This window comes from Microchirus variegatus (assembly GCF_963457635.1).
Source record: "Microchirus variegatus genome assembly, chromosome: 10".
Taxonomy (NCBI): domain Eukaryota; kingdom Metazoa; phylum Chordata; class Actinopteri; order Pleuronectiformes; family Soleidae; genus Microchirus; species Microchirus variegatus.
In genome coordinates this window covers 17,863,018-17,890,374 of record NC_139811.1, presented here as the reverse complement: position 1 = coordinate 17,890,374, position 27,357 = coordinate 17,863,018, and the positions used below count along the sequence as shown (strand labels likewise).

Sequence of the window (27,357 nt, the reverse complement as noted above, 5' to 3'; positions counted from 1 at the left end):
GTTTGGGTGTAAGTTATTTCAGGGTGAGTGGTCCCACAGGCATGTTGATGGACTGACTCCATTAGCTGCATCTCTGAGGTGAAGGGTGGATTGGGAGGGGAAAGGGTGAGAGTTTATAAGGGTCAAGAGGTGAAGTAGGAGTTCTGCATGGAGTAGAGACGGTCGATGGGGTTTCCCACGCGCCCTGGCAGGAGACCACCATCCCCTGTTGCTAAGAGGCAGTCGCCAAGGTGACTGAGGCTTCCGTCGCTGTCCAGGTCGTGAAATACTGTCTCTGAGTCTAGAGAGAAGAGATTGAGAGTGTGCACAACTGAAGAACTGTCGTTAATTAATACGGGAGAGCACAGAAAATCATGACAAGAATACGGAAATAATTACTAAAACAATAAAGTAGAATAGAATATTATCTGTGTGAGCGTTTTTACTCACATCTGTTGATGTTACAGTTAAAAACAAGCATGAAATATCCTTCAAACATTCCCTGGTCAGCTACTGCAACATAACCGCTTTAAGCCTCACTATTTTTTGCACTATTGCATGGTTATTATGAAGAAAACATTGAGCAATGCAAATACTTGATTTCAAAGTAATTATTAAACTCACTGAAGAAAGGTTGACATTTAATGTAATTAGAGGCGAACTTGCTGAATAACCACATGAACCTGGATTATTATTTGGACTATCACGTGCAGATGGTGCAGATGACCAAATATTAAATTTAAGAAGTCCTTTTACATTTGAAGCTTTTATTTCATGTCTTACCATAGGAGTGGAGCTGTTCATTGTTTAGCTGAGGTGGTGTAAGCCCATGTCGAAACGGATCTCCACCGTAGATATTTGGGTCCAGGGCAAGTAGTTGCTGACGTGGCAGAGTGGAATATCCCAGTATCCCATCCATGCCGTGAGTACTGGATCCATCTGTGAGAAAATGAAAGCCCCTTTATTTATACTGGTTTATAGTCTACATTATTATTTAAAAAAAAAATCTTGGTGCTGAGTAAACGCTTACCCTCGCTGTCGTCATTGCTCTGACGCCCCCCTCTACTCTGTCCTCTCCTGGACCCTCCCAGCTGCTCTTGTTCCTGCTGCTGCTGCTGTTGCTGTTGCTGCTGTCGGCGAGCGATCTTTTTCATCTGCAAGCACAAAAATCCCATGCTCTTTTAATTACCTGTTTGTTGATGAGTGACGTGGAGAAAATGTTTTCAAAAACAAAAAAGTGTACAGTCTGACCTTTGCTCTCTGGTTTTGAAACCACACCTGCACAACTCGTACCGTCAGTCCCGTCTCAGCAGCCAGCGTCTCTCTCACCTGCAGGGGACATTTTTCCATTGTTTGCATTAACAGTGACAAACACAGCTTGAGATGATCACAGTGATGATAACATACATGAGCAATTTAGATAACAGTCATTTTTTTTTGGCACGCGTGTCCATAACACAAGCCGGTGAACCCACCTTGCGACATGGCTTAGCTGACACTTCAAAAGAGGCCTTAAAAGCCCGGCGCTGCTGTGTGGTCAAGATGGTACGTGGTCGTTTGGAACGCTTGTGCTCCTTGCTGTCGTCACCACCTTTCCCCCCACCAGAGCCCCCTCCACCGTCCTCATCCTCGCTTTTCACTGAGCAAGGTAAGCAGACAACAAATCAATCTGACTAGTCCACATGCATACATATTCCATAGTCCCTCCCTAATGAAAAGCACAGGAATGAAATGAGAATGTATTAACACTAAAGTGGCCATGAGCTCTGTGTTTCCTAATTCAATAGGGAGTGCGCAACTGAAGAGGGAAAACACATTCTACAGTGTGATCTGGTATGTCTACTGCAAACAATAACAACCTTTTTGGACTAGACTCTTAGAAATAAAAGTGCTAAGTAGAACCATATAAGGTTCTTCGGCTTGTTCTCATAGGAGAACCCTTTTTGGTTCCAGGTAGAACCTCAGCCCTTGTAGAAGAACACTTTTGGAACCCTTATTTCTAAGAGTGTATCATCAGTGACAGAACACAACAGTCTTATGATGTAAAAGTATATTATAGCCATACTTTCTGCAAGTGTTTTGTGCTGTTGTGTCACTGACTAATGGATTAATTACCAACTCTGTTCCAGAGATCAAGTTCAGTGTATTAGAATTTCTTATCAACTGAACAATGCAACAGCTTGAGACTTGACCCCCAAAGCCATTAATCAGCCCTCAGGGGATGATTACTGGTTCACTGTGGTGGAATGTGACTGAGATTGGCTGAAAATATGTTGCATTTTTTTAACAAGAGACATCTTCTGATGTAAATGGAAACAAGTCTTCTGTGGGCCTACCTGATTCTGTTGGTGTAGGACTGATAGCAGCCAACATTTCCCTCTCCTTTTCATAGTCCATGCGACAGAGCAGCTGGCCTTCTTTCAGCACAAACTCATCACCTCTCTGCAGTCGGCGTTCACACTCGCAGCAGCTGAAGCAGCCCAGGTGGTACACCTGGCCTAGCACGCGCATTATCAACTCGGAACGTCCAATCACCTGCAGGCAGGCACTGCACTTCCTTATAAACAGCCTGGAGACACACAAAAGGATGTTACATGTGAAGGGCATCACCATAAGCTGTAAATTGTGGCATGTTGAGAGTTAAGGAGTGCAAAAACAAATAAATAGAAAGGCAATTAAAGTTGGAGACGCAGACAAGGAGCCGTGACACATTTGTACTCAGCTTCAGTGATTCTGGAGATCAACACCGTCTCTTAATTAAAGGTCGTATAAACATTACCCAATTCACAGAGCAACAAGGTGAACATCTGCTGGAAGGAATCACATTAGTCTGCAGTTTACTTGGTATTTCCTTTTCTCCCTCATGACAGTAGGTGGCAGTAGATGACTTTGTGAAGAGAGAGCTGCCCGCCAAGAGTTTCTCCCCTTTTAATTCCTTGAATGTTGAGATCTGTGCAAGGTAATCAACTTCTCACCTCCCTCCTACAATGTGAAAGGACTGATTTAGCTTTATGAATAAAGCTTATTATGGATCATTTCTCAGGGCCATTGCTTTTTTCTCCATGACCATTTTGATTCTTTTGTCCCTCCATCTCTCCTCCTGTGAGACGTTATAAGCCCTCAGTTTCTCTGCTGCCTCACCATCTCTTCACATCCCTTTTCCATTCACAAGACCTAAGTCGCTGCCATTAAATTCCTCTCAAATCCCTGCTCTCGCACTTGGTTTCCTCCCCCTCCCTCTGTAGTATTTTCTGCCAGCATTCCCAGTTCTCCCTCATGCCCTCCCAGCCTGCCTCCCTAGTTCACTGAAACTAATAAAGACAGGATTAATTAGATTGTTGTTTAAACAGTGCGATGGCCAGACAGACGCTGTAAACTCATAACCAGGGATTGGGGATAGCATGGGGTTAATCTCTCTCCTCTCACTTATGCACACTAAAACACATAAACCCATGCAAACATAGACACATACACATGCACGAGCAGGCATACACACAGACATTTGTACCAATCTGATAGTTTAGTATTGTCTAAAAATTTGGCACCAAATAGGCACCACTCTATCATAACAATCATCATACATCTGGAGCAACACACCTGCATCTAGAAATCTACAATATCACTTCAACAAGAAGAGTTACTGAGAGGAAGGTGTAAAGAGAGACAGCAGAGGCAAAACACAAACCTGTGAAAGAAATATGAAAGTACATTGGAGAATGGGGGATGAGACAGGAGTGGAGGTGGGAGGGGCAGGTGGAGCGAGGGATAAAGGCAGAAGTGTCGAGGCTCCCTGACCGAGTGATAGGAAGGTGTTGCTGCCCAAATCTGGAGCGTAAAGAAGGAGCCAGGTCTGCACATTAGTGCTCCTAATCTGTGATTCTGTCCCAACCACAGCTGCTATGGCTAATCTTTCTCAATCCATCTGCCAAACTCTCCTAAAATTCCCCAAATGACAGTGTCACTAACGCAACAGCGTAACGCAGACACAAGTGTTGCCATTAGCAGGCCTGCACAAACCTATTGTGACAGCAACTCAGCGTAATTTCCCACAGAAACTCTTACGCTGCATCTCACAGAAACACTTCCACTGAAATAGCTGCAAGAAGCTGCGTGTTAATCGTTATATCTGGCACCGAACACAGAGTCCTCAAAGAAGTCCTCTGAGCAGCCTCCGTCTCCATTTCAAACACAGGCTTCAACAACTTAAATACCTCTTTTACTTGTGAACAAAATACAACACAACAGAGTTGTCACAGAATTGCTTGCATAAGACTGATGATATCGCTGGTTAAGTCCCACACTCCCTAATCAGGGTGTACACAGCACGGTAGGAATTTACTCAACATGGCAAATGAAGGCAACTTGGGGCAACTGCCACAGAGGGGGGTCTGTAAGTAGATCAGTCTAATCCCTCTAAATAGAAGTATCATTCACACCAGCCCTGACCAGAGTGCAGCTTTCAATAAATCACTCTGGACGTCATAGTTGAAGGAGCAACAACAGAATGTGGATTTATCCACTGCGCTCTAATCAAGTGTATACTCTTTTATTTATACTCCACAATGTTGAATTGTAGTGTATTTACATTTTTATTTCTGTAAATCATTTATTCATTTCACCACCCACTTATTCATTTCCACTTCCACAAAATACAACATTTATTTTGAATATCCCTACTTCTGGATGTTTGCACGATAGTCTGAAAAAGTGGAATTAAATTTCAAAAAGGCCAGCTATGGAAACCAATTCAACCAATATTTATACAAAATAAACTTTCTCAAAATAATACAGAATCTTAAAAAGGCTTTGTCTAACTAATGACTCATCACACTCAAAGACAAAAAAGATATTATGAAAAGGATTTGCTTTTGGATTTAGAGGGTTTTTCTGATTTTTGACACGTAATTACAAAGAGCAGAGATGTGCTGAAAGTGCAGGGAGAAGAAAACAGTCAACTTTAAGACTTTCTGACGTGCAAAGCCTCAGAAACCCTGGCTGCAGTCAACTTCATGTTCGTTGCTGTGGATTTTGGACGGGTTGAGGCCACAGCTAATTACAAACGCTGATTATGAGATCAAATGTTGAGAGGCAGAGAAAGGTAATGTATCCTAAGTATCAGGAGGGCATAATGAGCTCTTGCTTGCTTGCTTTATTGTAGATCCTCGGCATACAAACAGAATGACAGAATCTTCCTCGTCTCTCTCTCTAAGCAGTGTCATGTGGTATTGTTTTGCCTGAGAGCTCCGACAAGCACAACATTGTCTGGACCTCAACACAATAAATACTGTATGTATGCTTCTCAGTGTGATTACAGTTGTTGTCCTTGCTTCCATATTTCACGACTATTGAAGTATTGGTTTTCTCAGTCTAACTGCAGGTTTGGAACAGTTTAATGACGTAAGAGAGAGCCCAAAGAATCCCAGCTTGGACAGATTTGTTTTCAGAATGACCAAAGTATGTCACATAAGTGAATGTTTTAAAAGAGAAAGAAAAAAGAAAAAGGACTTGTGATAGATGCGAAGAGAAAAATGATATGCAACAACCTTACTTTAAAATTGTATTCTGTTTAGTATTCACTTCCTAGATGCGTGTGTGTGTGTGTGTGTGTGTGTGCGTGAGTGCGCGTGTGTGTGGATGTATGTGCGTGCACTTTTGGCGGATATTGCTCTGTGAAGCAAAATGGCTCAGAGCCAGGGTTCAGTAATCACATCATCTCCTTTTATTAAATCTCCCTGCACTGCTTCTGTGTTATTAAAATCTCCCAGCATTCCCCACAATACTCGCTACCCCTGCCACCACTCACTCACTCATGCACACACACACACACACACACACACACACACACACACACACACACACACACACACACACACACACACACACACACACACACACACACACACACACACACACACACACACAAATATGGTACAGTCACGCACACACACACATAAGTGTATATAGTCACATGCACGTATAAACACAAATATGCACAGTTTGTGTAAACACAGATATGGTGCCTGGGTACAAACATCAATAAAACACTGACAGATGCTGTCATGTGTGCCCCATGTCCATCCATGCATCAATATTCTAACATCATAAACATAAACAGTCTCTTGTTCAATGAATGGCCAACATAATGATGATGAGGAAGCGCGTGGTGTGTGGAATACATCAATGGAGGCATTTCCACACAGTAACATGTCACGACTCACACTGCAAATCGCTCACACTCGTAATAACGGCGTCAGCTCTACATGAGAGCACCACTGACGCCTGTAATATTTGAGACTTAATGTAATGTACTGTGTAAAGTAACAGCTAAAAAACCTGCGTGACATGCATGGTCTGCATGATATGTGTCTCTGGCTGTGTGTGTGTGTGTGTGCGATCTACACCTGATGCTACTAAGAATGTGTGAGGCTGTGGATGTGTGTGTGTGTGTGTGCGCGAGTGAGAGGGTGTGTGTGTGTTAGTTTAGATAACACAGTTAATCCCCAGGCCACCAGAACGCAATATCCTGTCTGCCCATTTCTCATTTCCTGTCTGTCTCTGGTGGAGCGGGAAGCAGTGGGGAGGGGGTGGCGGGGGACAGCGGGACCCGTTGCCCCAGAAACAGGAGATACAGCCGGTCGATTTGAGAAAAGTCTATGCCGATCTCCCTATCTCTCCCTCTCTCTGGTGTGACCCCCTATTCTCTCTCTCTTCTTCCTCTCCCTCTCTGCTTTTATTATCTCAGATTTAATAAAGCCGAGGCGAGCAGCTTGTTCTGCCATGAAACATTTATTAGCTGTCTGTTATAAAAGTGTTGTGGGGGAGGAAAGATGATGGGGTCTCATCTCACATTATGCAAAAACAGTGGCAATATTACCCCCCCGCCCCAACCCCCCCAACTAGACAAAAATTAGCACATCCCTGCTGCTCTTCTCTTTCCGAAACTCTCAGACACCTCAACTTTACATTATTTATCCCATTCCAAACCTTTTTTACACTCAGAGCTCTTCTCTCAGTTTATACCACGAGATCTGACCATTCTCCACCGGCACACCTTCAGAAAACTTCTACACCTTTCACTTTCTCTGGCAAACCTCCAACCATCATCTGTTGAGCTGCAGCGTTACATGACCCCTGGGTAAAAGAGGAGTGTGAATCAGTCTCAGGGCCACACATGTGTGGCCACAGTGCAGCCAAGAGTCACACAAAAAAATCTTTATTTTTAGACCCTTAATGTATATGTTTATTAAAAGAAGAAGAACCCTACGATATCTCACTTTCTAGTCATAAAATGGTTTTGCTCCACTGGCCCAACTTATGATATGAGTTTTTGGTGTCATCCATGATTTTAATTTCTCAATAGACACATTTTGTCTCCAGTCTCACGTGACTCAACATCTTCATGGTTAGAGATTAGTAGAAATATAGCGATACATATGTTTTTTTGTTGTTTTGGTTGAAAATGACTGAAATTTGTGATCGTTCCTTTATTTATTTAAGTCATTCTACCTTACATTGCTATAGTTGTGTTTATAGTCTCACTTACATGTCATTGCATAATTCTCCCTAACAGTATTTCCCCACAGCCCATGTCAGACCTGTCAGCACAGGACAGGCCCAGAATGCTGGGTAATTAGCACTGTACCCAATCAACCTCCCCAGCACCTCCTCCCCCCCTCCCAGCAATCCCGAGACACAAAGGAGGTGCTGCGAGTGGGGATGGGGGTGGGTGGGTGGGTGGGGTTGTGGGCGATTAAGAGAAAACAAGGGATAAACGGGGAGATAAACTGTTTGGTGTCATCGCTGCTATCAATCTCAACGAGAAGGAAATGAGGTTTGGAATAGAGAAATATTATTACAAAGCAGACAGTGATGAACGAGGTAACTGATAGAGAGACGGAGAGAGAGACAGTAGCTGCGGTGGGGGTGTGAAAACGGGTAGAAGACGGGTAGAAGATGAAGTTTCTATCTTTAAGTCTCGGTATTTTGACATAACAAGACTCAGAAATTCACCCATATTCTGTCGGTGTGCTGTGACCTGCATGCGAGTACTCTGTCGGACCTTTAGCATGGATATCCAGTTAGAAGAAGTGGATTCCATAACAGTGGTGGTGGGGTCTTCCTCTTTCCGCCTGGAGTGAGAGGGTCTGTAAACCTATAGATGTTGTCTCAGTAACCTCCACCCCACAGAGTGAGGTATTAAACCCAAGGTTTACTGAATATCCACCCTGGCGACCTGCTTCTCTCAGGGCTGAAGCTGCCTTTATGAGGCTTACAGGAGAGTTTGCAGGCTCCACACAGTCACAGCACCCTCCATTCTGTCTGGGCTCAGCGCTGTTGACCAGGAGCACTGGCCTCCTCGGTTTGGCAGAACTGTAATCTTGAGCCTGTGTGTACACAGACAACGACTGAAGATAGCATGAAGCTTTTTGAGGGTCTACGTGCGTCTGCTAACCAACTTTTATGTACTTACAATCAGAATATATCATTTTTTTATGTAACCTTTCCTTTAAATTCACAATATATCGTGCATATACATATGCATATTTGGATTATTTGAATGAAGACTAGTACTGAGGGAAGTATTACTTCCAAATTATTCCAAAGTCTTACTTACTGAACATCTGCTCAAGGGGAGAGTGGCGTTCCAGACGATTTCTCGAGGTTTCAAAACAAAAAAATAAATCCACTGGTAAAATCCACAAGATGCACTTGAGTTTATTGTCACTAAATCCCTCATTTCCATAACAGATTGAGACTGAGGGAAACTCAAAACTAAAGGCATACCTCCTGTTTTTACGTGGATAATGAGTGGCAGTGGGATGTGTGCTTATTTCTTACCCAATGCTTTAATGACTGAACTTGAATGTGACTCAGAACTGAACCTGTACTTTCTGCACATTTATACATCGGTCTATTATAAGATAACACTTTATACTGGTTGCTAGTTTTTAATAATTGAAGCAAGGTATCATTTGAAAACATTAAACATGCAAATGTTGGGGAAACTTAAGCCTTGAAGGCACTTTATAGCCCAGATGAATCAGGGTGGGGGATGGGTCATTTCAAATTAAATTGGCTTTCTCATTTGAATTTAGAAAAATCAGCAGAATGCTACCACTCCAAAAGAGAAGAATTATTGAAGAAAAGCAGGTGAATCACAGATACATTTACTTATATTTCCGCATTTTCTTTTTAATTCTACAAAACCCATGGGCAAATGAGCAGCGTGTGACTGGCTGCTTATGCTGAGAAAGCTTCAGGGAGGAGAAGTGTGTTTGTCTCAGTGTGCAGGGTGATGTAATTCAAAGCAAATGATGAATTAAAAATATTTGGACAAAGCAGAGACACTCCACGAAGGAGACATGGAAAATGGCCCAGTATGAGCTCAAAAGCCTGCAAGATGTTGTCTTACCACATACCTATTTTGTCAACACAATCTTTATCAGTAAATTAGATAATCTACTGCCTGACATGCACAAAACCCCTTCATATTAATGCATTCAGACACCAGGCAACTTGAACTGAAAATGCATCCACGCAAAGGACTCATAGGAGAAAAAAAACATAATCATCCCCTATTAATTGTGAAAGTTCCCCTAAAATTCTTATGCACATTCCAAATTCTTGGACATGGTTATCCATCACAATGCGCACACACCTGCTCGACATGGGAGGGAGGAGTGTGTAGTGTAAGGCGCTGATGGACAGACTGTGGGGAAAACAAGGAGACATTGTTGCTGATCTGCTGAAGGTCACAGGCAGATCTGTGTGCCAAGTCTGGCACAGACTCAACACAACAAGGCAACTATCCATACGCAATGTATGGTCGACTAAATCAACACCGCAGTGGACGAGGCGCACACAGTGAATGTGGATCTGCGAGTACAATCGGCGGTAATGTGTTTCTTCACTCCATCGCTGAACATGGACCCATTTATGATGACTTATGATACTTATTTTTCCAGGTAAACACACGATTTAGTTCTTTTCACTTTCTCTCCCTCTCTATCTCTGCCTCTTCCTCTCGCTCTCTCTCTCCTCCAGATGTCAGGTACAGAGGGAGAGTCTGTGCTGCTGGTTGCTGTCTGACACGTTTCAAAACAATGATAACAAGCTACAGGCTCGTCCTTCAACCATCCACTCCTGGAGCTCACACCCTCTGGGCACAGCACACGCACGCACGCACGCACACACACACACACACACACACACACACACACACACACACACACACACACACACACACACACACACACTGGTTTCCATGACTTCAGAGGACATTGCATTGATTTCCTGGAGACTTACTCTAACCTTAACCATAATTACTACTGGCCTAATCCTAATCCTAACCCTGAACCCTAACCTTAACCTAACTTTAAAACATGTCTCCACCTTAAAATGTAGTAAGTTATGTTATGGGAACTTTTGTCCCATAACGAAGACAAGTCCCCATAATGTGGCTGTTTAAACAGATTTAGGTCCCCACTACATAAGGAAAACCTGACACATACACACAAACACACAACAAAAATCACCATAGATAACAAAAATAAGGTATTTTTTAAATAAAATATTACAATTCCTCATCATGAAGACTCCGAAGCAGATGTATTCTAATATTATAAACAACAATTAATTGTTCAAAAACTCCTTAAATCCCCTTCAGTTGCTTTACATAAAACACACTGCATGACAGTTCAACTCTGTTCTGTCATCATATTAACACCATATATCAGCCATCACACTTTCATCCAGTCACATGTTGACAGTTTGTTTTGTTGATTATTTAACATCGATAGTGGACACATTTTCATACTTAGGACTGACATATTTGAACTTTGGGGATGACGTTATCTATTTTGTACACGCTCCCCTTGTTTGTGATGACGCACATGCACGGGGTCAAATTGAATTTCCATCATAAAGCAGGGTTTGGCAGATGAAGCATGAGCCGAGTGCATTGCCCTAATTTTTTTTCAGATTTGCCTTTTCCTGTTTATGTGGAATGTTTTGGATAAATCACTTCAATAGAAATCGTATGATGCTATAAGTTATTCATCTCAACACAGAATTATTGATTTGCTCTTCATGTGTTCAGTGAAGGACATGAAGTTGCCTGGTTTTATGCTTTTGTTTGTAGGGTACAAGTAAACAAGGTCAAGTACTTTAATTTTTTGTCATTATGCTCTATTTCTTTTATGGAAAATCCAGTTTTAAATAATACGTTGATTTGAAATCTTCTCATTATGAGCAAAAAACAATGACCTTGTAATCTGCTGTATCACTTCATTATTTGCAGCTGTCAGAAAAGTCTTGTCTTCACTATCTTTACCATAAATGTATATTCCTGCAGGGGTTTTTCTTTTCCAGATTAAGATTTTACTTTGAACACAAAGTACTGGAATTTGGTTTGAAAAATGCACTTTGATGAGTTGGATATCATTTTGTAGTTCTATTTTTATAGTGTGCAGTGATAGTGTGTATTTCTAATGCATCACTGATTTAAGTGGAGTTTAAAAACATGTTACCACAGTGTGTGTGTGTGTGTGTATGCTCTCTTACTTCTCATAGTCGTGCTTGCAGTACAGCAGTCGGTCCCTGCAGTAACATGTCCCCGTGAGCGTGCTCAAACACACGGCGCACTTGACGCAGGTCTCGTGCCAGGAGCGCTCGTTCACGCGCAGCAGGAAGCGGTCTGCGATGGGAGACTCGCAGCCCGCGCACACCTCACCCCCGCGCCTGTACTCAGGACCTGGAGGCAGAAATACAAGGACACAGAGACAGTAAAATACAAGTGGTGATGAGTGATGGAGTCCAATTAATAGTAAATCCACTATACTGTTTCACTTATGTTTTAATAATAAAAAAATTAACACAATATGGTTTTAATAGTATGGCACAAATCTGTGTATTATTGGACACCAGCTGGCGCACAGCATTTGTCCAAAAATCCACATGAAGGAAAAAGCATATTTGATGAAGCAGTTATGGACCATTTAAAGTATATATAATATTTTTTTCTGCATTCCTAAATATTTATTATTATTGTTATTATATTAAAAGTGATTATCTGTAAAATAATCTGTTTTGAATTCCTGTTGGATCTGACAAAATGTTCCATGATTACATCGTTGTTGTTTTACTGGTGTCACGCTACAAACTCCCACAACCACGAACAATGGTTTGTTTCTATTTGATGTTAATATTTAGGTCAACTATTTCAACAGGGGCTCGTTTCGCGTTTCTACGGTCGTTTATTTCGCCCGGGCCTTTGAGCAACAAATGGTGCTGCAAACCTCACCAAAGGGCGTTGAGGATGGAGGCTGCTGCAGACAGGACTGCTGCGTCTCCTCTGTTTTCATCCCTTCACTCCTTCCCTCAGTGTGATCGCTGCATGACAGGACAAACATGGACAACGTGCAAATAAATGTGTTATTTCTGACGAATCGCTGAAGAAACCGCTTTAAATGTAAAAGTAAGCAGTGAGATAAAGTTTGCAAAGATGACGACATTTGAAGTTCCCATCATGTAGATTCATAAACACACACACAGACACACACAGACACACACAGACACACATAGATTGGTATGAATTGATGTTGCTAAAATCAGATGTAACAAAACAATAATTAGCACATTCAAAAAACCGAGACAGATCTGCAATATATCAATAATAAAACTAAATGCACGTGACAGAATATAATAACATATGAGAATTGATCATTATAATATTACACGTTTAATTTAGGGCCCGCAATCGACTAAACAACAACAATTAAAAATGAATCATAAATAATTAAAATGGTACAATTAAAAAAGGCTGTTTTCTCACATTAATCTTCATTTATCTGTCATATAAAGAAATAAAAAAACATATAATTCTAAACATTTTACTTTTGTAATTTTAAGTATTGAAAACACACACCCAATAATTTAAATCAAATTTAACTGTAAAAGTTCATTTTCAGTTTTTAATAATTCATATAATTGTTTCTTTAAAAAAGAAGAAGAAATGAGACCAGTTATAGCACATGGCGTCCGTGGCATTTTATAAACTGAAATTATTTTTATCATTATTACTAGTATTATTATTATTATTGTTATTATTATTTTAAAATCCACAAATAAAAACACAAATTAATATATTCTGCACTATATTGTTATTGTCTTCACCACACGCTTGAGTGTTTTCTTTTCAAATTAATAGCACAATATTTATAGTTTACATAACACATAATAACCATAATGTATTTTTTTTCTGTAGAAAATCCTTGTGGACTAACCATCACATTTGGGGAGGCCTTTTTTTTGTTGAGAAAAAGCTTTCATGATTGTTGTATCGCTACGGGAAAATAAAGGAATTAGATAAAACAAATTAATTATGTAAATACAACTAATGTGATTTGGCATTTTTCCCCCTAATCACTGACATATTTGTTTGATGCACCGATAACTAGAATAGATCATTACGTTATTAATTCCCTCAGGAGAACCACGTTGTAATAGCGGATAAATAATACAAAGACAATAATAAAGAATGCACGTGACATGTATATTAATAAATAGTTTAATAAAGATTAGTCTTTATCTTAAAACACAAAATGATTTTCTAATTGAACCATGAAATTGAATGTTATTATAAATATGTGGATCAATAGAGGATCAATCCAATTCCCCCATGGGGATTAATTATGTATTGTGATAATAAAGAAATCTGATTCTGAATCAGTGTAAAGATTGACATTCAAAGACAAAACGAGAGGCTTCTGCAGTTCTGAGCCAGTCGTTATGTTGTCACTAGATTATGACAAGCAGACAAAAGATGACTTCTTTGTTTCATTTATTTAAACTCAAAAATGTCCCTAAAAGGTCTTCTTTTTTTAACCAGCTGTAAAAACAAGTTGATGTGCATCATGTTCTGTTATGGTGCGACAATTCAAACTGATTATTATCCTCATACAAACAGGTGTATGTTGATTTATATTCACGCTCAGGCTGCAGACGCTAAGTGAAACTCAACAAGTTAAAAAAAAAGAAAAGAAAAACGAAAAAAAAGGAGTTAATCTCCACGTTAATAATCCTCTCTTTTATGGTACCTGCCAAAATCAAAGAGCATAACTTCTCAGACAGGAAGGTCACTGTGACTCCATCTGTTAACCTCAGCATTGAAAGAAGAAAACACGCTGAATAAACCCTGGACTAAACCAAAAAACATGAAGGAACGAGAAGCAGGTTATTAACAAATTACCCCACGCGGAAGAACAATAACAGGAGAAGCACACGTCGACCTGTTTCTTACCTTGAGGTGAACACTCCTCCTGAAATCTCGGTTGGCAACATTAAACCGTGGAGGAAAGTTTCGGCCCAGTAAAGGAACACGCGCGCGTTCACAGATCGTTCACCTGTGTCTTTACAGTCCGGTCAGCATGTTTGAAACCTACGACCGCAGGAATCTGAACACCATGATGACTCAAACTATTGTCTATTGTCTCTCCTCTTTCTCTCCGCCTGCATGCCGTGTGTGCGCTCTTGACTTGTTTTGCGCGTAAAAAGCGCAGAGGGAGGAGATGGACAGACGTGGAGGGAGGGTGAAGGTGCGGGAGATGATGAGGGGAAGACGAGCGATGATGCAGCCTATTGATGGCTCAGATGGGGGGGGGGGTTACATTTGTGATCCAAGCAAGAGAGGTAATCAAAGGAGCGATTTCAAAGATATGGATCAGGGCATTTATAAATGTAAAATGTGTGGAGAAATATGACCAAAACAAAAAGAAATGGCACAAATAAGGCGATAGTTGTAGTCAAATACACATTGGACAAAATGTTCACTCACTTTAAACCAACAAAACATCCATAAACATCCCTTTGTTCTCAAAAGAAAACGTGATATTTTAAAACACCATGTAGTAATTGGACATAAATGGTTGATTTCCCTTCTACTATTGTGTGTTTGACATGTTTCCTCTCACACTGGAAGACTATCACCCCCTTGTGTCAAAACAGGGAAGGTGCACTGGACTAAAAACCATCTATGATGATAAAGCTTAGGTCGTGCTTTTCCCACATTGAGCCTACTTAGTATGAAAAAACAAAACACATCATATATTAACAATTTCACCCCAAAGAGTATGTTTCACAGGTTTTTATTATAGTTTGTTTGGGACAAAAACATGTTGACTATTTGAATCCGAAAACTCAAAGCACCTGCTTGTTACATTCAAATGTTTAAAACCTAACATGTGCGTGTGGGGATCAGACAGCTGGATGCTCCATAGATCCAATTCTTAAACAGGATTAGTTGAGACAAGGCTGTGGCTTCACACCTGAACGCTCCAACTAACAGTTGAAAACAGTTGACGGGTGCCAAACAAAAGCAGTTTGATACCAGAGATCTCCATTGTGCATGTATATGAGTGTATTTCGGTGAACTGTGTGGAAGTTTCCGTCTCTCCTTTAAACAAAGAGCTGCTCGTCTTTCCCCGAGTGGCTGCGTCTCAGTTTCAGACCTGACAGGATCTTCTGGGCCGGTGAGGTCAGGTTGTGCTCAATGGGAAATGTCTTTGATGATGAGTGACACAGAGTCCAACTCTGTCCAGCTCTCAGTCTGTTATTGGACATATTTGTGTTCAGATGAGCTGGACACAGCACAGCTGCCTCCTCCTGAGAAAACCCCAGCGTTGTGTCCGACAGAGTCACAGGTGGGTCCAGTCCTAACATGTACTGCACCACCTTACGTGGGCTTTGTGGAGGATCCACGTTACTCTCTGCAACAATGGCAGAGCGGTGGTGGGGCATGTGATGGTTCTCACAGTGGAGATTTTGGGGACGTCTATGCGTCCCAGTCTCTGGAGAAGAGCTGCGGCTGCTGTCGGCACTCCCCGCGTTGCCCCTCACTGGGGCTGCAGGCTGCGTAGCTGCACGACCTGGGTTGGAGAGTCGAGTTCCAGTGTGGTGATGCCGGTGATACATCACAGGCTGTCTGGTGAGGCGATAGCATGGCTGGGTCATCAAATCAGAGTCTGGTTCTTCCACCAGCTCATCCTTATGATGGGCTGATGCCGCTCTTATAGCCAGGACTGGGGCAGAAAAGAGTGGACGAGTGGGTTATTCATCATTAAAGAAGCACAGTTAGATTATTTCAACAAACCTGCCTGTTCTTGCAAGTTGTTTCCACAACTTTGAGCAAACACAGAACCTTAAATCAGCAACCTAAGGTTGTGTTCTGCTCACAACCGAGCAGAATGCTCTGGTTTTTAAAGGCGACATTTAAAAGCTCCAATTAGCACTGCTTTTGGGAACGCAAACAGATCAGCCTCGGCTGAGAATGCAGGGTTTTATTGTTTTCCTGAGCTCTCTGAAGCGGATCTGAAAAGTGCTTGCTAGTGACGTCACTAGCAGATCTCACCCATGAAGAAACCAGCACTAGACGCTTCATAAGCTTCTAAACATCTTCTTAAGTATTCTATGTCACCTTTAAGATGCAATTATCATGTGTTTCACTGTGATCAGAGGCTCCAAAGCTGCTGAAAAGCAAGAGTAAAGCCAGCAAAGAAACGATGAAACCTCAAGGGCAGCAAAAATAAAATGTCATTATTTTTTTAAGATTGTTGTTAAAATATACCCAAGACTCAAAAGTAAAAGAAAAAAAACTGAAATAACCACGTTATCAATGTAGTACTTAAATTAAAAAAAAGAATATGCAGAAAAAACAGACTCGCCTAGTTTTACATATTAATGCAACACAATGGCTTCAGTCAGAAAATATGGAAGTGTTAGCTCTAAAAATAGCAGGAGGAAACGAGTAGCTTGAGAGCAAAAAAAAAAAAAAAAAAAAGGAACTGCAACAGACCCCTGAGGCGCTCTGTACCTACAGTATCTGGTGCTTAGGGAGATACCAAATAAAGGTAAAATAGAGCAAACCACACTATAAAAATAATGCAATGCCCCAAACAGCAAAGCTGCAATCAAATATTTTACAACACAAACCACAGCATAAAACAAAATAAAACTACTGCTGACACCAACACTAAGGATTAAGCTTTGTAACTCTTCTGTCACTAAACCCCGCCTACCTGCTCTCTCATTGGCGTCAGGGCTGAGCTGGTCCACTGCCTCATTGGATGAAGACTTGTCAGATATATAACCCTCGCTTGACTCTCTCTTGATTGTTCGACTCTGTTGAAATGACACAAATTGAGTGGTGGATGTTTACAGACCACATCTATGCCTGATATAGTGCATATGTAGTGACACAGTACTCGTGGGAAAACAATACTGGGATGAGTCATTAGGCCATTTTACATCCCTTATAAAGTAAATCTCACTCAGGACATTTGAAACTGTCGGAACAGTCAACTTATCTTTTTTTTTATTTATTGAGGAAGTGATATTTCTTTTGTTTGTGCCTCGAAGCCATCTGCTACAGCCACCGCAATTTGTTTTGTTCATAAGCAACAGAAGAGAAAGCTTGAAAATAGGTCATGCAGATCAGAGTCCATGCAGGCAGAAGACAACAGAGAAAGGCAGTAGCTGTACAGCATGTTGATACTGACAGAATACATCTAAGTGTCTAAGATGCCAAGTGCTAAGGCTCTTAAAACAACAGGTGAATTAATCAGCTCATGTACGAACTCTCTCTGCCCTTATGTGCATGCAAAGCAAGAGCTGCTGATCCCCTTTGGAACACAAGTAGCAGTCAAATGAAGACTGCTCTTTAAAGTCCTGAATGATCTGAGGCTGCAGCACTTACTTCTAGTGAGCGCGGGCGCTCTTTGGATGAGCTCTCATGTCGTGGGCTGATGAAGACGTCGCCATCCAGCGGACAGGAAGCTCTGGCAGGGTCCTCTGGAAGAGGTGCAGTGGGGACTGGAGGAGGGGGAGTACTGAGTCTCTGCTGAAGGCCAAAAACGACGTCATGGTGTGTGATGAGAAACTCAACAAGCACAGCCTGGAAACTGGTCTCCAGCAGGGCAATCATTGACATGTCTGTAGACACCAGAGGGCGCAATAGCGTTGGCCCAAACACAATGCCCAAATTGCTGGCAGACATCTTGTTCTCGTAGTTTTCTGAAACTCTGTGAAGACAAATTCAAAAAGCATGGTTTTGATTTAGGAGCCGATATGAATTTACTGTTGCAGTGGAATAGTGTAATAAATGTTAAGGTGTGTAACTTGGCTCCATGCTCACTTTTGCAGGTGAGACATCATGTGCTGCAAAGTGCTGTAGCAATATGGAGGAAGTTTTTGTAGTAGCTTCTGGATGTTGTGGATGATGTTGGTGATCTCATTAGTGTCTGGTGTCTGCTCTCTTTCACTCAAAAGGTGAATGGTCTTTCCCACAGCAATGAAGTCATTGTACAGGTCAAAGGTGAGGATCGGCTCTGGAAGCTGGAAGAGAAAACAACCTTGAGTGTCTTGAAAGGCTCCTTCAAATATAATGCATTATTATTAGTATTATTATTATTATTATTATTAATAATAATAAAACAGTGAGAATATGGTGCGAATCAACGTGAGCTAATATAATCGTCCTGTTTAATTCTGTGAGGTTCATGTGGCAGCAGCCTCCGTACCTCTTTGAAGAAGTGCTTGAGGATTGAGGTGATATCATGGGGTGAAACGTCAGAGAGGTCCACCTGCTCCTTCTGCATCTCAAAGGCCTGACAGAGCTTCTGGATGCGAGGCTTGGATCCGCTCACACGGTACACCCCCTAATAGCAAAACGAAACCAGGAAACTGTTTTTTAACCATAGCAACCAACCTTTGGCTACTGACTGTGGGAACTGGTAAACAATACCTGGACCGAGATAGCACGACTCTCAATCTCACATGTGCAGCGCTGCACCACGAAGGACACTTCATCTGGACCGTCACGCGTTAGCAAAGAGAGGTCCGCTCCAAACACAGTGCCTTTCCTGTGCTCGCACTCCAGCTGACACACCTCCATACACTTCCTGTGTAAAGCCACCCCACACTGAAGGAACAGGCAAAGATTACATTACTTTATTACATCAGTCTTCTCCCAAATTGCCCTTTTCCCTACCACTGGGCTTCATACCTCCTCACATTCGACCCCACTGACGACAATGAAGTTGTCACACTGCTTGCATTTAGCCATCTTACTCTTCATCTTCCTGAGTCGGTGCGATATTGCTGCCCGAGAATATGTGCGCACAGTGCACTCTGTAGAAAAGATACATGGTTTAATGGTATGAGTTAATGCCCGTGGTGATGTATTTCAGGTCATGCGTGGAGGCATAAAAATGGAGCAACTAACCCGATTCTGATGGCAAGTCCCGCTCATCCAGGTCATCAGAGGACACGGTTAACGTGGACGTGGTTTTCGGAAGCCTCCTATTACTGTGAGCTGCAGTTTTGCATTCATGTGCAGCAGAGATACAATTGAAGGAAACATTTAAAAAACGATGACCTTTACAAGGTTGTCATATGAATATGAAGCAACATTATGCAAACAAATAAAGGTGTGTGCTTACCAGGACTGGACAGAGATTCTAAACTGCCCCCAAAACTCTCACTGTCGCTGTACCCTGTTCTCCCTAAATGCCATCCAAACAAATAAGAAAGCATGAATGAAATTGAAGTGGAGACTTTTAAAACAGTCACAAAGGCAGAGGGGAGTCCTTACTGCCATCACTGGGTCTTCTGTTAGGGCTCTCATCTGTCAGAGGTGAAGAATCCTGCAGAGAGCTGAGAGCACTGCTGGCTTTTCGTCTGTTCCTTTCAAATAAAAGGAAAAAAAGATTAATAAAGAAGCACAAGTACACAGACATAGTTTTCAACATTTATCCCATTTCAACAGATGGGAGAGAACAGTCGATCATACCCTTTGCCGTGAGGAACATACTCCTGGAAGGTGAAGTCTTGCAAAGGTTGCTCGAGGCGGCGCTTGCTGAGGATGTAGAGCAGGTACGGCTCCCCGGGCTCCAGGGATCGGCACGTCACCTCCAGATTGTGGTAGCCGAGGGGGACAGCCTCTGTCTGCTGCCGCTGGAAGTAAAACATGTTGACGGTGGCCTGATGCAGAGGAGGAGATGTGTTGTGTTACAATAACGTGAAGTTTGTTCATGTAGTAGACTATTATATTCCATAAGACATGCATTTATTTGTGCAGAAGTGAAAATGGAGACGTGGTTTACTATCTTTCAGTTACATATATGCTTGAATATGATGTATATATATCTCACATAATATGCTTACAGACTCCCCCACTGGACAACCTGTGTAGAAGGATTAGAGGCAGGAAGTCTTTCTTTGATTTCATACCCACCTCTTTGAGCACGGTGTCTCCCTGACAGATGAGTTTGCGAACGTGAGAAATAAGTTTCTCCTTGACTTTCACTAATCCTTCTTGGTGGGTCCTGGCATCATTCACACACTGTCTGTACAGAAGCTCAGCCTCCATGACCTGGAGGAGGCAGAGTGAAACCTGAGTGGCTATCCAAATCCTTATTATAAACACACTGGGAAAAACAGTACAGTACAGTACAGTATCACTAAAACGTACCTTGGTCTGGGCTTCATCCTTAGACTTCCTCCTCTTATCCAATGTTTTAAATCCAGCGGTGTCGTCCAATGCTTTAGCAGAGACAGCTTTAGCCTTTTCTAGCTCGTCACACCGTTGAAAGTATTGATGCTGAGCCTTTTTAAAAGCCGTCACTGCTTCGTTCTGAAAACATACAGATGAAACAAAAATACAGATTAGTTTGTCGAACCTTTAAGAGACTGAATATTATATTATTACTCATACTAATTTAGATTAGTGCAATATACATATACTTCTATCTACTATCATGTCGTATGTTCAACCTTTGTTTATTTATACTGTAAATATCAAGTCCATACTGTGTATATTCTGCAAACTGTTTATAATGTACATTCTACATTCTATTTTTCATAGTCTTGGTTTAAATATCTTTATATATTGTAAATTTTTTTTGGTAATGCATGTTTGTTATTTATTATCTTTATCTTTACTGTATTTTGCTGCTGTAACAATGGACATTTCCCCACTGCAGGACAAATAAAGTACTATAACAAAGCTTAATGCATATGTTGCTGTAGATGCTGATTCAAACATCCATGTCTTGAAATTGAGGAATATCCTCATGTTTTCGTTATAAACAAGACTCTGAATTCACTCACCATCCTCCTCCGTTCTTTTGTCCACTGCTCCTTAAACTCTCTGCGCCACTTGTCAATTTCATTCCTCTTGGCGGTCAAGGCCTTGAGGGGAAAAAAGATTAAGGATTTAACACAAAGTCATGGTTACACACTGGTGAAATGTGTGACTTTCCATACTTGGTAACAGCGGTGTTGTAGCAGCTCAGAGGTCTTTCTTGAGGTCACGCTGTTCTTGATATCTTGCTCCAGTGCCATGGTGTAGATGTACTGTAAAGGCATCATTTCCTAAACAGGGAACAGGCAACAGGCAAGTCACAAACACAGCCAAATAAATCTGTGGCACAAACTGAGATAATCACTATACAACACTGCTTTTTCTACATGTGCACTAAACAAAGTTGTACCTGCTGTGCCACATTGGCTTTTGCTGCTTCAGCTGTCTTGGTCACATTCTTTGCAAATTCTTGTTCTGTTCAGAAAAGAAAAACAGAACAAACTCATAAAGCAATTCCTGAGATACCTTTTTCTGATAACCCCAAAACTGAAAACTGAGCAGAACTGATTTGACACACATGACCACAAGGCATGTACATCCCCATTGGTTGATAATCAGGCTGTGTTTCAGCATTAATGTGATTCTAGCACTCCAACAACTGCTCTTTGGAGACACTAGTGTGGATATTAGGGATCACGTGTCATTGCTTTACAATGTGCAATCCACAGCGGCTTGTGGCTGAGCTCCACCCAGCAGCACTTGTCTGTTGCTGTTGCTTAACACCGGTTCTTTACATAACTGAGCTGGGCCTCTTTTGTTGTATTTTTTGATTACCGTAATTATATGCTCGGCATTCCAGTCTGGACACTGGTCACCTGTACAGGCAGATGCTGGAGTAATCACTGCCTATACACTGTAAAAGGCATCTCATCTCCTTTATTACCCTCTTCTCGACAGCTAATCTGCCCTCTAATCCCTTCTGTGTGTGTGTGTGTGTGTGTGTGTGTGTGTGTGTGTGTGTGTGTGTGTGTGTGTGCGCACAATATGTAGCTCAGTGGAGTGACTGCACCACCCACAGACATCCTCACTGACTGAAATAATAGAGACACCATGTTACGGCAGGTCACAACCTGGTGCTCAATCATGTTAATCAACCCTCAAAAATGTCCGTACTGTTGTTGCTTTACAGATATATCTGCTCTGTAGAGAGACTGGTATTGTAATGTCAAGAATATTTTAGTCACTTTTGCTTAAATAAACTCATAAACTTGCACATGTAGAGCTTTTCTCATGTCAAAATACTTTATATTGTGAGTCATGTACACAAAAAGACACATCGAGAGGACTTCCTCATACAGTATTTGTCCACGTTTACCACTACCCTTCTAATTAGATAACAATGGGCTCTTCCTCCTGAGCTACAGTGATGGCATTTTATTTTATTTTCGTGGCACGAGCACTTACCCAAGCTGATTCTCTTCTCCATCCAGGCAAGTAGGTCTTTGGCATAGCGGCACCACATCTTGGCATACTGCAGCGCTGTCTCCACTCCATCCTCACAGCGACACAGTGCCAAGTCTGCTTCCTGGGCTGAGACGGAGTACATCAGCATCACTGCAGGGCTCCACACACTTGGAGCTCTACCAGGGCGCGCACACAATGTCGGCCGGGCTACAACCCAATCTCCTGGAGGACTCACACAGCCTCAAAGAAACACTTATCTTCTGTAGAGTGCCAACCCCAAGCTCCATGACTTCATCAGACAAGACGATAATGATCAAAAGTCACTTTTAAAAATAATAAAAAAACAGGAAACAATGACTGCATGTAATAAGTCATAGCTGCTGCTCCTCCTCCTAATGTGGTTTCCAGTAGGTGTCAGGGCCATGTGTGAGAACTAAAATGAGCGTACTGTGTTGCTGGTTGGCAAAAACCTCTTTTTATAATCAGTCCTCCATCTCCCGGATGACACAGGCGTGTATGTGACCTGAGGGAGTTGAGTTTCAATAGATCAGACAAAGCTTGAGCTGAATAACTTCCCTCTAAACCCTCTTCCCCTCTCTCTCTCTCTCTGTGCCTAGCCACTCCTTCTTACACCTGTTCACTTGTAGTCAGCTCAACAGAAACAAGCCGTGCCGTGAGACCAGAGTGACAAAACAGTACGCCGCTCAGTGCCAGTGTGCAGTGTGAGAGGCCGCCATGTCACAGCTGTGGTCAAGGGAAACAGGGTGTTGATACGAGAGCCACTCTCTGTTCTTCCTCTGTGACTCACACTGACACAGGGCGGGCGAGTGGCACTCATGTGGTCTCTCTCAAGCGCACTCCGCACCACTTTCTGTTTCTCCCTCCGACACAATTAATCAAATAAAGGCTGTAATTAAAATCTATTCCTGCACATCTTCATGTTATCCTGTAGCCAGAGTTTGGTGCATTTTAAGAATTTTTCCCTTCTGCAAAGGGACCATAGTGCAGTTGTTTCAGTTATAAGCAAACAGAACACAGTGGAACAACTTCTCTCTCAAGTTCCTCACTCAGGACAAGCGGGTTTTATTTTGGCCTGTTCACTTTATATAAATGTAAAATAGAGTTAGAGCGGTATTAATAATCCACACAGGGTGATATTTTTTTCTTAGCACAATCCACAACAAAGATCAAGCAATTCCAGAAGTCAACCTGGCAATGCTGACCTCTGTTAGCCTTTCCTCTTTATGTTTGGTTTCAGGGAGGGAAATGAGCACTTTAAGAAATCACTCTCCATACAGACTCTCTGCTGCTTCATGGCCATGGCTTCCAGCACCCAGATTGGGGATTATCCATGTCAGGACCAGATTGCAGAGTGAGGCTTTGGAGGAGCATCGTGTGAGGTTTACCTCCTGGTGTGTGACCCCAACCAATGAGAGCAAACGCAACCAGATTGCTGGTGGAGTGCATGCATGTAATATGTGGCAGTCAATTAAAATGACATGAAGGTTTGGTATCTTTGGAAAATCCTTGGTTTTTTGAAGAGTGATGCCAAGACTTAGCCAAAATAAGGGCCAAAATTAAAGCATGGAGAATGATTTCAGTGCAATAATTGGTCAATTACTGGCTACTAGTCACATTTATTGCACAGTCAATGCTATGTGCTCCTGCAATTCCAAAGCTCTTACGGTGTCCTGTGACTTGAAGGTCGAGTCATGCTCTTTTTCTCCGTCTCCATGGATTTACTGCCTTTACTGTGACCCCCTCTTTTTTTTTTCTTTAAGCCCCGCCGTCTTTTCCTTGTGTCTAAGGTAAAACCTGAGAGCAGCTGTGTTCAACCTTAATCCTCTCTCTTTATCCTAATCTTGTTACAGCAGGGCAATTACAACGTGTGGCTAATATATATGAACAAGTAAAGTAAGATATTGCTGTATATCAGGGTTTCTCACTCCTGGTCCTGGGGAGCCACTGTCCTCTAAAACATCTAAAACGTGCAGAACAGCGGCTTCCCAGGACGAGGAGTGAGAAACCCTGCTGTATATCACCAACATTAAGGATTTACACATCATGGCGATGGTCTACACCTGTGATTTTAATCATTACAACTAGCTGAATTAAAGGAGCATTATGTAATAAATCTAAAGCAACTGGCCATAAAATCCGCCTAATATGTCACAGAGACTCAGGAATAATATTCATATAACAAACTGAACTCACCAACAACAACAGTACAGCCAAAATTTTTGCATTAAAAAAATATTTTGCAGACTGCAAATCATGTTTATATTTTGAAATTATGTTTTGGCATGTGGCACCACCTACCGCCGTCTACCAATCATTGCAGTCAGTAGAGTCTCAGCTGCCGAGCAACCACGGGTTGCCAGTTAGGTCAGAAAACGAAACCTTAAAGACCTCGGCATTTTGAATTTGAATGTAGTAACAGTTTTTGTCCACATTCTTACATATGGCATCTTAAATTAACTGATACAGACACTTGCAGGAGATGCTATAGACAGACACACGTGCACTCACACCATACCTGATGAGCATCCATCTGCTTCACCGCCCTCAGAGCGTACCTGGGCACAAAATGCCTCTTCACTCTGTTGGAAAAAAACACAATGAAACAAAGAAAATCAATAATATTCAACAAGCAGTCTCTTAAAAAGAATCAACACGGTTTCTTGCGTCAGGACAGAAACGACACCATAAGCACCACACATTAGAATTCCGTGTATGTTGATGTTTAAAACATCCCTTACAGACTCATCGTGTTGGTCTATGAGCTCGGAGTTTTCAGCAGTGAATGATTCTTCGAGGGAGTGCGAGTCAATGTCTGCCAGCAGATCCTCCCCTTCACTACACACACGGCAGGAATGACATAAAGACATATACAGTAAATAGCAATAACCTAACATGGCAGGAACACACAAAATCAGTCAGATGCCATTATGTTGATTATAGTCTCACTGAGCATTACACAGGTCTTAACTGTACTTCCAGTGGTGTCAGTGGTAGTAATTAAATAGACAAAGCACAAAATTGCTGAAAAGGGCATCGTTGAAAGAACTTTCGCTTTTGAAACAATGCGTATTGAGAGATTATTCAACGGCTTAGAGTTGATAAATACAACACAGCAGCTTTAATCTTGTGCACTTTCCAGTAATTTAAACCCTTACAGAATATTTGCACGACGCCTCGCAAACCACTGTTTTTCTACTACAGTATTAAGAACAATATGAACAAAAAGGTGATGCTGGAGGTAAAACAAGCACACAGTAGTACTTTTTCTAAATGCATAGTACTTACGAAGAGATTAGAGATAAATCGAGATTGTCGAAATCTCTGAAGATCTCACTGTATCGCTTGGTTTCAGATTTAGAATGCCTCTTCTTTACTTCTGCAACGACAAAAGGAAGAGACACGTGAAATAATTGGACGGTCTAATACACAGTGTGTCAGATAGAAGACCAGTGTAGATCCAGGAATATCCTCACCTCCAATCACAGATCAATCAATATCAATATTTATTTTCCCCATAGGGAAATTTGTCTTGGACTCGTGCTGTGCATATAAATGCCCTCAAAATAACACACTGAGACCACTATGACACATGTATAAAGGTTAAGGCCAAACCAGAGACTAGTTATGAAGATTTAATGGGAGTTTTAAAATCGATAGATGGACAGGGCGCAGATTACTTTTTACAATCCCCAAGATCTTTTCTTTAATATAGATGTTTGACTGGTGATGTAAATGGTGATGTTCTGCTTTACTTTACATGTGTTTACAACAACTCTTTTTTTTAGCTGCTCAACAAAAGGCACCAACTAACAACAGAGAATAAGAGAAAGATCAGTGAGATAAATATCAGAAAGTGTTCTTTACCTGAATGTGAATTAAAATGTAGGAATACATTTTGATAGCAATGCTTTAACATACTGTGCTTCATTTCAGGACACACTTAAAAAGTTTTAAACCTGCTGATTTACAACAGATGCACAAAATGAAAAGGCAATCTCTCTCTCCCTCTCTCACATGCATCTCCATTTTGGTCAACCACATCCTGGTTGCAGTTTGTGACACATCTCATAATGAACATTAAGCCCTTGTTTTTCCACACCAGCAGCGTTTCAGTGTATGAATAAGAACCGAAAATGTCCTAAATCACAAAGATTAATCTAATTTTATCAGATAGAAGCAATATTTTAATGACCACAAATGGTTGTGCTTTAATGAAGTTATATATTCTTTTATTTTTTATTTTTTTTTGCAACAGATTACAGTCAGTTTCTTCAAATAAAGAAATACAGAAGTCACACAGAAAGAAGACTGTGTCAAAACAAATCAAGAGTTCAGGAAGTTCACAATTCTTCTTTGACTATCCAGGCTCACGCAACCACATGAGTATTACTCATGTCTCCACGGTACGACTATAATCCAATTCAAACCCATTTTCAAGTAAAGACAGTTTCAGGTAAGAGACAGCATTTTAAATTGTTTGAAGACAAATCAAATCAGTGTAAGAATATAAAACCAATGTGTGTAACACAATATATGAAGTGAAATACAACACTTTAGTGAAAGAAAAAAAAACAATAATAGTTGTTTGTGCTCACCTGTGGCTTGTAAGGAATCCTGGTTTGATACTTGATCTTCTTCCATTTCTGCTCTACTGTCACAGCAGCAAGAACCTACTGACTGCACTCGCACATAATCCACTGTACATACATACTATTGTGACGAGACAATGAGAATCAGAGTATTGTTGAGGAGGCAGG

The 27,357-nt window shown here is 41.5% G+C and overlaps 2 protein-coding genes across 2 annotated transcripts; both read right to left on the bottom strand.

Moving 5' to 3' along the window:
* Positions 1-122: 122 nt before the first annotated feature.
* On the bottom strand, positions 123-14,319 carry lmx1al (LIM homeobox transcription factor 1, alpha-like; the record flags this gene model as incomplete). The annotated part of the gene is made up of 9 exons (XM_083896923.1): positions 123-280; positions 763-918; positions 1,010-1,133; positions 1,231-1,308; positions 1,455-1,618; positions 2,316-2,548; positions 11,542-11,731; positions 12,281-12,369; positions 14,279-14,319. The coding sequence occupies 9 exons, from the start codon at positions 14,317-14,319 to the stop codon at positions 123-125; spliced, it is 1,233 nt and encodes a 410-aa protein (XP_083753049.1).
* A 1,113-nt stretch (positions 14,320-15,432) lies between these two features.
* Positions 15,433-27,241, bottom strand: gmip (GEM interacting protein; the record flags this gene model as incomplete). Its single annotated transcript, XM_083897051.1, has 21 exons — positions 15,433-16,055; positions 17,052-17,154; positions 17,729-18,053; positions 18,167-18,366; positions 18,552-18,689; positions 18,776-18,952; positions 19,037-19,161; positions 19,256-19,345; positions 19,473-19,535; positions 19,625-19,716; positions 19,823-20,013; positions 20,267-20,404; positions 20,504-20,665; positions 21,142-21,222; positions 21,298-21,405; positions 21,525-21,589; positions 22,580-22,705; positions 25,116-25,179; positions 25,339-25,435; positions 25,886-25,976; positions 27,196-27,241. 21 exons carry the CDS (start codon positions 27,239-27,241, stop codon positions 15,433-15,435), a joined length of 3,105 nt encoding a protein of 1,034 aa, XP_083753177.1.
* Positions 27,242-27,357: the final 116 nt, after the last annotated feature.